The 12500-nt window shown below is 35.3% G+C and overlaps 1 protein-coding gene across 1 annotated transcript in view; it reads left to right on the top strand.

The window, feature by feature from the left end:
• LOC135203821 (uncharacterized) overlaps positions 1-12500 on the top strand; it is a gene marked incomplete at its 5' end in the record, with an annotated part of 30324 nt that overhangs the window by 11828 nt on the left and 5996 nt on the right. The window contains one exon of the mRNA XM_064233792.1: positions 3207-3343. Within this exon, the coding sequence (XP_064089862.1) occupies positions 3207-3343 (137 nt within the window). The remainder of the gene's footprint in view (positions 1-3206; positions 3344-12500) is intronic.

Genomic DNA, 12500 nt, shown 5'->3' with positions numbered 1-12500 from the left:
TAATGCTATGAATATTAGCACAGACGTTGTTTGCACTACTCCTACTGCCCAGGTTGTCTCTCTTTCTCCCACCCAGGCATTGGAAGGAAGAACCCCCATTGCAGGTGCCGATGCAGAAGGTATGGAATAGTGAAAAGCCGAACACACACAGGAAGTAGTTCAACCACGGCGATCGGCTCCTCTTTTTGGCCAGACAACATTTGAACGAAGGAGTTACATGATTAGGATAATTTGTTTTTGTTGTTATCTCCCTTTGAGACCGTTCTGGCTTTTTCTCTGGCCTTTGTGACTTCATATATATATATATATATATATATATATATATATATATTATATATATATATATATATATATATATATATATATATATATATATGAATCTTTATTTCATCACCGCGATTCCTATACATACATCGAGCTACAAGTGTCCTTAAAAATCTAATTCGCTCTACCTCAGAGTTAATATATTTTCATATATGTTATCCGAAGGGGAATTTTTTAGTTGATAATACTGTCGTCCTCTCGTGGATTCAAACCAACGCCCAGCGGACTGAGGAGAAATCAGGACTTCAGCAATGTTATCAATTCGGCCAACAAGTGAGGTATAAGTTGATACCGATTCTGACCTTAGAAATCACTGTCAAACTCAGGTATTTGTAATTAGAGTCGATATCCAACCCACTCTGCATTGTTAACCAAGTCGAATGTTTGTCGCACGTAGTCATATTATGAAGCTTTATCGTATCACCATGATTCATATAGTACATACATCGACTTACAAATGTCCTTTAATATCGAATTCACTCTACCTCGGAATTGATATGTTAACCAAAGGGGATGTGATAAAGATTTCATAATATGGCTACATGCAGCAATTCTAATTACAAATACCCGAGATCGGGATCTGTATCAACTTCTCTCTTGTTGGCCGGATAGATAATGTCAGTGAAGTCCTGATTTCTCCTCAGTCCGCTGCGTCCTGGTTCGAACCCACGAGAAGACGAAATTATTATTAACTAAAATATTCCCATCCGGTTAACATATATGAAAGTATATTATTTCCGAGATCGAGTGAATTCGATATTAAAGGACATTTGTAGCTCGATGCAGAGTCAAAGTATAATGGGTCTGCTCACGAGGCGGTACTAAAACCTATCTCCGCCCCTTGTGAAACGTCATGAGTTACAAAAGGACCATATCCTTATGAAACTATATTTGGGATAACATTTTTATATAACTATTTTTATGATGGTTTTTTTTATATAAATTTTCATCTTGTTACATGTTGCCGTATACTACAATAAAGAAAAAAGAAAGCCCTTTCAAATGATATATGGCACATTACAATTGCAATTACTTTCAAACCCACAAGCGCGCACAGAAAAATTATCTACGCACACAAAAATGTACAATTACTTCATCCGTCAACCTACATACATTCACGTTTCATAGCATATCTGACTAAGGAATGGTGATAGAAAGAAACTAAAAAATGCATCAGAAAACTGATAAGATTTACTATACAATTCATAAATAAAATTGATAGGTGGTCTCACAAATTTTCGAGGAATTCTAGGTCAAAGACGGACCATACAATTTTAAATTTTATGTAAATATTTACCACAGTTTTCTTACATAATTTTTTAAAATTAAATTTTGCCATATACTACGTAAACGTACAAAGAATGCCCTTTCAATTGGTATATGACACATTACAATTACAATTACTTTTAAACCCATAAGCGTACACAGAAAAAATGATCTACGCACGCAAATATTATAAAAATTAAGCGTTCGTGGGAAATCTGAAATCTAGCCCCGCCCCTTGTGAAACGTCATCAGTAACATCCAGCCAGGCTGACGAATACCTTTTTGTACTTTTTTCCGAAAATATTATAATCGTTTGAGGCATGCAATATTATTACCTTTATGTATACAATTTGTGTTATATGTCAACTTATGTGTTCGTATGTATATTTGTGTGATATGAAGTGCTGGGAAATTTGCTGGAAATGTGTTCTCTGTATCATCGTCTTCATCATTTATTCCTTTGATACCTTATATCGTAGTATATGATGTAATTCTAATACTTTTGATATTGTTTTCTTTTTTGTGGTCAAATCGTGCAAATGCAACTCCATTTTTTACACTGCCTGTATCTACATTTTCTATGTATTTATTGCATAACAATTAGTATTCATAATAAGATTTGGAAAATATAATTAATCTATCATTCTAACCTTTAGCATAAATAAAGACAAATTTGCTTTTCAAAGTGATGTATGAACACAGTGACAGAACGAAATACATTTCTTAACAATTATTTATAATCTTGATAATATTACTACCTAAGAGAGAGAGAGAGAGAGAGAGAGAGAGAGACGAGAGATGATGAGAGGAGGAGGAGAGAAGGAGAGAGAGAGAGAGAGAGAGAGAGAGAGAGTTGTCATGTTAAAAGAAATGGACTTGCAGAGAATACAACAAACCAGTATATACTAGGTAAGCAAATAAATAAGTAAAACTAAACATATGAAGGAAGGTGGAGTAGCTATGTGTGTTGAAACTAGTATGGTTTATGTGAAATAAAGCAAGGTTTGGTGACTAAATGAGAGAATGGATATTAAAAACGATAAAGCATGTGACCTCTTTACAGATTTTATCAAGATTTTATCAAAAATACCATGCGATATGGATCAAATGTATACAAACTAAAGGTTCTTCAAGGAATTCAATGGATAAGCACGGGAAGTGTTACTCTTCTGACGTCACTGTATTAGCTCCGTTCCCACTGCCGAGTTGAGCAGACCTTATATACTTTGACTCTGGCTCTAATTATGTATATGAATCAGGATGATATGATAAGGATTCATACTATGGATATCTTAGATATGGTGATCTTATACGAAAATATATTAATTCCGAGATAGAGCAAATTGGATATTAAAAGACATTTGTAGCTCGATATATATATATAAAATATATATATATATATATATATATATATATATATATATAATATATATATGTATATATATATATATATATATATATATATATAGATATATATATATATATATATATATATATATATATATATATATGTGTGTGTGTGTGTGTTGTGTGTGTGTGTGTGTGTGTGTGTGTGTGTGTGTGTGTGTGTGTGTGTAAGCTTATCAAGTGTCAGAATTGCCCTGTTTTTCGCCAAGGACTCCCGGATAAGCCTGAAATCCGAATTATGAGAAGTTCGTACCGGGTGGGAGATGTTCTGGAAGCGACGTGCACAGCGCGACACTCTTGGCCAGCCTCAACGATCTCCTTCTCTGTCAACGGCGAGCACATTCATGTGAGTCACTCTTTGTTGTGATCCTTTTTATTTTTAAACTTTCTATATAGCAGAAATAAGTTGATGTTATGTTGTTATTACCTGATGACAAGGAACCTGCCTTCTCTAAGTTTGATGTTGTTATTAATTGTTGTCATCTCTATTGTCTATTGACAAGCTCCTTGTGGAAAACGAAGTTTCCATTTGGCTGTTAATCTATTTTCTTCAGTCATCAACACCGATAAACTTTTTACGTATGCCAATGTTTTAACTTAGATAAGTATACAAACAAGAAAGGAGAAATGCAAACGCTTGAAATGCTCGAAAATTTGGAGCAGACGTCTTTGAAGTGAATGAGCAACATCAATGACAGCGTTCTGGTGCTCTGTATGGCAGGGAATAATAAGTTATCGAATAAGGTGACTATTAAAGTGCCGATTTAATAACCTAATTTATCAGCCCATGAGCGGAATGGATGACTTTTGGAATTATCATAGCAACTAAAACACAGTAAGGAAACAATGACTAGGTTCATTTGCAAGTGATTAATGCGAAATCATATGGAGAAGCCGCCTTCTGACTAAGAGTTATTTATCTCTAAGTATCTTAGGCATACGATGGGTTTAATCGATTTCGATCCAATACTATCATATAAATATAGCTTCATCTGTAACAATTACAAATAAGTTATACTATTGACTGGAGGACCTGTTGATAAAGATGATGAATTTCAGAAACAATATCTTGGATATGCACGAAGTGTATTGCTTATGAATGAGTTCTTTTATGGGAAGAGTAGAATTTCTCTGGAGGTGCGAGCACGGTTGTTCTTTCTTAATTTATAAAGTCAATTCTACCCACGAAGAGACCATGAGATTTGCAAAATCTATTTCTGGTTGCTTAAGAATCCGTAATACTGATGAACAGTCACAGTGAGATATTACAAGGACCCGTGAACAAGTGAAAAAGAAGAAATAGAACCGGAGATTCTTGAGAGTTTGTTGTAACTAGCCATGAGGTCAACAACTTTGCAACAACTATATGCGTGGCAGTTTAACAGGACAGTAAACCTGATAAGATACATAAATAAATAAATAACTATGTCTAGATTAAATAAAAGTACGGAGATTAGTATAATTAATTAAGAGAAGAAAACGTAGTTTTCTTGCCAATTATAGAGGAAACAGAAATAAAGTAAAGGGTTTTTTTCGGGCAGAAACATGTTCTCTCGAATGATTTCACTATTAATTGAATAATGAAATAATATTGTGTGGTAGTTACTGATCATGAATGTCATTTTCGCTTACTCGGGTGTAAGCCTACTAAATGTTGGTGTTGGGGGTGAAGGGGATAGGAAAAGGTCCATTGAAGAGCCTATAATGGTCTGAAAAAGTTTCTCGTTGAGTTAGAGGTAAAGGAGTTTTAGGATGAGATATTTATGATTTATTTACTAGTATGAAAATGTGAAAAATAAATAATGTGCATATTAAACAATGGGCTAATTTCGGGGCTACATTTATGTTTAATTATTTTGTTTCCACTTATAACTGAGGATATATGAACGTGTTTAATGTATTTACTTTTTATTTGATCATTGTTGTTTTGAATGAGTAGTTCTAATTATGAGTATACATTACGAAGTGCGCTTCACATTAGGAAGTTAGGAATATAATGTTTTCCAACTTATGCTTCAGGGGAAAATCTTGCATGTGTCCCGAGTGAGATGGAGATGACATCGGGTTTGTTTAGTTCTGAAAACTGTTAACATGTATTTTCACATCGATGGCAACTTTACGTAACAATAATAAAGTTTGTCACCTTATTCACCAATCAGGTTCTGCAGATTTACCCATTTACCAGAAAAGCAATTAGGTAGTCGTCAATCAAAACGTTTTTCGTTATAATTACCCATATATAAATATAATTAATGGTCACTGTTTCCTCAGTAAATCCTTTTTGATAACCAATAATGTTGAAAAACATTCAGTTGCAATTTTCAACAAGGCTTGTTTCCTTGTAGATAACAGAATGTGTGTATAATGTTCAGGATGGTAGGTCCTCAATTAGCAAAGTTAGTAAATATAATAAATTTAGAGACAAAGCTGAAATATCATGTAATTGATAGTGAACATGAAAATATTAGGAATGCTAATTTTCATAGAAACTTCATCACTGTATCTATATTGCTATGGAATTACTTTCGAAGGTCAAATTCAATATATGAAGGGTCTTAAAATTGTAGCGGTTATACACTGATGAGTTAGAAATGCTAAATTTTACCCAAATTACGATCAATGAATAATGCTACTTTAGGAGAGTAAATGTAGAATTTAGCCTCGAAAAATTGCTTGAAAAGGTTTTACGACTGTTTTTTTGGTTCTGTTTGATGTGGAGAATAACACCCTAAAAATCTCCCAAGTCAAAGAACTGGAAAGTTGTTAAATCCAAGATGGCGCCCAAGATGGCCGCCCGTATATTAAAATGCAATTGGCTTTCTTAATATTTTCCCTAGAATGATAATTATGATGTCTATACCTAAGTTTTGGGGTCAAGGAATACAATGGAAACTGTGAAATTATCTTTTAATCATCACAACATCATGAAATCCAAGATGGCGTCGAGGATGGCCACCAATACATTTAAATGCTTTTAACTTCCTTATTGTTTGCAATAGAATGAGTATATGTCAGAATGGGACTATCTGACGCCACCCTTTTGGAGACAAAGTTTGGCGCCAACTATTGGGCGCCGAACTGGTTTGGCACCAACCTTTTTGGCGCTGAACTGTTTTGGCGCCAGTTTAGACTGACAAATGAAACGATGTGTGTGTATTTGTGTGTATGATGACAAACAAAATTATGTAATTACATTGTAAACTACTGCAGTAATTTGAAAATTAACGACGTGCTTTTCTTAACAACTACAATTAGTTTTGATAACAAACAAAACTATATAAAAATTTAATGCTTTAATATTACACAAAAAACAGTCTTGCTTTTATTTTCTTTAGAGCCCATATCAGGAATGTCTGAAAATATTCTTAGCAATAGATATTTATACGTTTTTTTTAAAAATTTAGCAAAAGGGACACAAAGATACTGTTTTCAAGATGGAAATTAAAAAAAACTAATGTTAATGCCGGATTCACACTAAAGACAATGAAGTGAATGAAAATTCTCATGGTGCTTCAGCAGTGGATGTGGAAGTTGCTTCTATCAAAACAAGTTTGAAACATAAAACTCAAGAAACTTTTGAGGTGCCGTCAATAACTATAAATGGATGTATTGAAAATAGTTTTCAAGCTGCACAAGGATCACTTCTAAACTTACAGGTTTTGAAAAAAAAAATTGTTCGAAGAAAACGAAATCTAATAATCGAATAAAGACCGCTCCTCCAAACCCTGCAAATTCAAGAAAATTGGTGATTCCTGAAGACTACAAATTCTGTGACGAACAATGGTCGAAGTGAAAACTTTTTAATTCGTGGTAGTGGACAAGATGACTAGAAAATATTAATTTTTTGGGAGGCAAACTGTTTACTTTTTTTTTTTTACGCGAGTCCAAAGTGTGGTATGCAGATGTGACATTTAAGATATGTCCTCCGTTGTTTTATTAGGTGTATGTCATTTGGCAAGAAGGCATGGAGGGGTTTTCCCTGTGTTGTATGCTCTATTACCGAATAAACGTCGAGTAACATGCATTCGAATGTTCCGGATGATTAATGATTTGTTACCAGGGATATATGCGACTATGAACATGCTGCTTTTTCTGCCATGGAAGAATGCTTTCCTGGAGTCGATTTAAGAGGTTGCTTCTTCCACTTACCCATAATATACATAGGCATCTGAAGAATTTTGGGCTACAGCAGCAATGCAATAACGATCCGAAATTTGCCTTAAAAGCAAAAATGATACTAGCATTATGTTTTGTACCCGAGTCCCATATGGATGATTATATCGATGCCTTATCGAGGGACTTACCAGATGAACTTCAACCGTTGTTGAACTGGTTTGAAGACATTTACGTGGGGAAACTAATGAGACGAGGAAATGGGCGACGTCCTCCAATTTTTGCGCTAGAATTGTGGAATCAATACAGGAGAACAATTGGTGGTGAGGATAGAGCCAACAATCATGCTGAGGCAGCACACAGAAAAATATATGGCGAATTGCGAATGAACCATCCAGTTATTTGGAAGTTCATTGATGGTATTAGAAAAATACAAAAAAGGCTTGATACCTACTATGAGCAGTTGATTGCTGGGAAAGCTCCGAATCAAAAACTCCTGAAATACATTAAGGCTGGTGAGCGTATTCTAAACATACCAAAATTTCCTGGAATATGAAAAATACTAAAATTCCTGCAAGCTATATATATATATAATTCACCATATAGTCTATATATAATTTAAGAATACATCACTTAGACTCAAACAATTATTTTTAGCTATTATCAGAACCTCAACATTCACTATCACACATATTTATATTGTTCATTTAAATATTCTCCTCTTCAATGAATGTAACCTGGTTGAACGGGTTGTCACATGATTGTAACCAGCATTGTCCACACGCAGGTGTACATGATAACCCATACACTTTGTAGCTATATCCTGGTATTCCACAGGCAGTTTTTCAATTGCAGTGAATCATCTTTAAAAGCTTGTCTGGGGCAGCACTCTTATCTGACATGAACTGTGTCAGTTGACTGCCCACTAATTTCCAATCCCAGTTTAACACATCCATGTCACTCTCTTTCCCAGTCCATACCATTATTTGGGAGTATCAAAGTAGTGGCATGGTAATGGGATGCTTCAACGGCAGCCTAAGCAATGTCTATGTCAGCAGGTGAGTTGATGACTTGGCATCCTCTTTTCCTTAGTTCACCACTGATCAGATCAATTAGGCTTGCTTGTATCTATTCCTTGATAAAAAAATTCTCCTTCTTGGTAACAAATGCTGTCTCGGCAGTGAAGCTGACCCCAGGGTGAACATTCTGCCCTAAATGCATTGGCGAGTGTTGTCTTTGTTTGACGGACCTCCAGTGTATCCATCAAAACTACTGTTACCATCCCATAATGTTGAATAGGGAAATTTGCATATGATTTAGCTATTGCACCGTAACCGCTGCCCCTTTTCCATGGAATTCGATGTAATAAAGAACCTCCATCAAGGACATTATGCTCAGTTTGAGGAGCTGATTCATTTGGAACTTCACCTGTATCTTTCAAATAGTCTGAGATGGCGTGAGCTAACTATGGTTTATCTAGCTTTCGAAATATATTTTTTGTCTCAAAAAGAGCTAGACTCTAGCTTAGCCCATTCCCTCTACCTGCTAGGCTAAGGTCATATCCTAAAACATCCTCCAATGAAAGATCACCTTTTTATACCTCTAACAAAAGCCTCTGAAATAAGAGTGCAGGATCCATACTTTTGTTTGGAGCGACCTTGATTGATGAAGCATCACTAAGAATTATTGCCTTATCTTTCCACTTGATCGAGTATGTGAAAGCAGGCTGTCCAATCATATTCTTAATGATTATCATTTCAATGGACTTTGATTCGTCAATATTCATGGTTGGATTCGCCACACACCATTGATTACATTCCATAATGAGGAGTCTTCGGAGGAGGGTGAGCAAGATGCTAGTTTGGTCGTGATCTTTTGTGTGTCTGAAATATCTCTCTTCATCCTTGCATTGCTCAAAGCTTTATGTTGTTCACTTGTAGAATAGTAAAGGCTGTTGTGTTCCTGCATTGCCCTGTTATACTCAGCAGTGATGGGAGATGATATTGTCCACAATGATCTCTGCTCGTCTGTCATTCCACTTGCTTGTGTCAGTCCACCAGAGGTTTTTAGTGACCTCATTAAAGTCAGAACTAAGACCTGCTCAGTACCAACCACTACGAAAATTTGTGAAATTGGTCTGGGTGAGTGTTCTCCAGTTGCGCCATCTCCTGAACATAGAAATGGGCAGACTTGAGATAAATGTAGTGGCAAACTTCAGCAAATGATAGGAGACTGGCAGAAACATCTTTTAAATGCAATAACCAAGACCCAGTGTGATCTGCCATGATCAATGTTCTTGCAACTGCCAACAGACGACTTGTCTTTGACGTGTCACTAAGTTCTGTCTTGCGTTTGTCTAATCCAAGCTTTATGACAACACGTTCCACTGATGTCTGACCTGACAACAGTTACAAGTACTAATCCTCACACTGACCTACTAGTGATATGAACTCTGAATTATCCCCAACTAAATCTGGAACTATCATATGGCTCACAGATTTGTCTATAAGCAGGTGGCCATGGATAGCTCTTTGAATAGATTTCCCCATCATCATATGTTCTACTCGAGTTTTCACCATATACTACCTTCAGAATCCCTTTCAGCCATGTACCATTCATGAGAGATCCAATTGTGCCTAGCAAATTCATAAGCATATGAAACGAACCCAACAAGAGAATTATATTTTTCAAGTGCTGCTCTGAGGTGCACAAAAATGATTTCACTTTCTTTCCAGTACAGGGGCTGGTCAAATGTTATTATGGGTGTAATTCCATATGTTACCTACTGCTTGCTTATGAATGAATTCCAGTGTGGACAAAATACAACTCTTGTCACATGAGTACAAGTCAGTCATGGGCAGATACATAATAGAAGACTGACCTGGGTGTTCATACCCCGGATGAATAATGTACATCATACCCGACCGGTTTGGAGTTTCCTGTTTATAGTTAAAAGAAAGTTCCCATAGGATATCTACAGTTTGATCACATTTCGTGGTTTCCAGAGTTTTTTCGAATAATTTTTGATGTTTGAGAGGAAGAGATGTAGAATTATTAAACAATTATTTTAATCTGATATCATACACAATAATTGATTTCACCATATGCATCTCATTCCTAGACACCCAAAACCTAGGTTTAGACATCACATTTACCATTCTAGGCCAAACAACAAGGAAGTTGGCAGTCATTTTAGAGGCCATCTTGGATTACAGGGTGTTTTGATGATTAAATGGCAATTTCACTGTTTCCATTGCATTCCTTGAACTCAAAAACCTAGATCATATTTTTCATTCTAGGAATATAATAAGGAAATTCATGGCATTTTAATGTATTGGCGGCCATCTTGGAGGCCATCCTAGATTTGACAACTTTCCTGTACTTTGACTTTGGTAGATTTTTAGTATGTTATTCTTCACACCAAATGGAACCAAAAACTGATGGAAAACCTTTTCTAGCAATTCTAAATTTTTCATATCTTTTTATGGAAGAAAATCAGCGAAAGTTAAAAGGTCGGTGACCAGTGAGGGCGGTTGTTGGACTCCACCAGAATATGGTTTCCTAAGCCGTTGCCAGACTTACCATGAACTAGAGGAGTGATTGAATCGATATTCTGGCCCAAAGGAATGATAAGCTAGGATATAAAAAAAAAATGAAGGCAAACAACGCACGTTTATTACATGATCATAGGTACTGTCAATCGTTATGTGACTGGTGTATGTCTGTAATACTTGTTATTTCTACTCCCTCTAAACATGTGAAACAAATATACAGATTTAGCCGTTGACTTGCATATCTCGGCTACAGCCTGTAGCTTTCACATATTCATAGGACTTGATGTAGGTGGAAAAATTCCTTATCTTTTAAGATAAAAACAGTGGAAAATATTAATAACAGGAAATTCTCCTAACAATTTTGTCTCCATGACACCCAACTTTCTTTAAAAAAGAGGAAAAGAAAAATGATCTTCAACGCTAACTTTGGAACTAGCAGGTAAATGAGAGCTGAAGTGACGGTAAAACGAGATGAAGGTAAAATTTTAAGGTCTTGTAAAAGTTTGATGAAATTAATGCTGCATCATAATTTTTTAAAACTCTTTTCGATAAAATTTTGGCAAGAATATAGCTTTCGACGAGACCACACCACTATCTGTAAATTTTATTTCTTCTTTATGTTAAAACGAACGTTGACTGTTTTTGCTAACGAAGGCAGTTACATCGTAGTGAGAGTTTTAGCTGGGTATTTTCCATTAATTTGTTTATCGAAAAGGAACTAACTTACTTTGCCCCTATGGTGATTGAGTTCCTTCTGTTAAAGGCTACTGCTTCCATCGCCGAACTTCAGAAACTTCATCCAGGTGAAGTAACACATTATCAAATCGTCCTATTTCATAGTTTAATTAGATAATCAACTAACATTTCCAGCTTCTCACAGGGCTGCTTGAAGGATTTGTTTTTAATTTCAGTGGAAAGACTGGTCCAAGGTAAAATTTATTAGACAAAATGAGTCGCCAATCTATCACCCTCCATTCTTTCCACATGACTTAACCATACAGTGCCACCTAAGCTCTACTTAGACAGCAGCTCCCAACCTGGATGTAACTGTACAACGGTCATCATTGCACCATTATAGATATTGGTGATTGCAATTTGACAAGAGGCTGATAGGCTTCTGTAAAGTGGTATCTATTCCTCCTTTATATATATATATATATATATATATATATATATATATATATATATATATATATATATATATATATATATATATATATATGAGTCATATCACATAACCGTGATTCATAGACACACATCGAGCTACAAAATTTAATGTCCTTTAATATCTAATTCGCTCTACCTCGTAATTAATATATTTTCATATATGTTAACCGAAGGGGAATTTTTAGTCGATAAGAAATCGTCGGCTCACGGGCGTGTACCATTGAACTAACAAATTCAGGATATACAGTGAAGCTGTGGCTGTGTGGTCTAAGGCTTCACTGTCCGTCCTGAATTTGTTGGTTCGATGGTTCGCGCCCGTGAGCCAACGAATTTCTTATCGAAAAAAAGTTCCCCTTCGGTTAACATATATGTAAATATATTAATTCTGAGGTAGTGATGCATAAGATATTGAAAGACATTTGTAGCTTGATGTATGTATATATATATATATATATATATATATATATATATATATATATATATATATATATATATATATATATATATATATATATATATATATATATATATGCACACATTAGCTGACCAATCCAGTGCTACCCGGGAAAACTCTGAATGATAACTGATAAACTTTCTCTCTCTCTCTCTCTCTCTCTCTCTCTCTCTCTCTCTCTCTCTCTCTCTCACTTCCACTCCCTCTCTCTTTCC

This window comes from Macrobrachium nipponense, chromosome 44 (assembly GCF_015104395.2).
Source record: "Macrobrachium nipponense isolate FS-2020 chromosome 44, ASM1510439v2, whole genome shotgun sequence".
Lineage (NCBI taxonomy): Eukaryota > Metazoa > Arthropoda > Malacostraca > Decapoda > Palaemonidae > Macrobrachium > Macrobrachium nipponense.
This window is presented reverse-complemented; position numbering and strand designations above follow the sequence as displayed.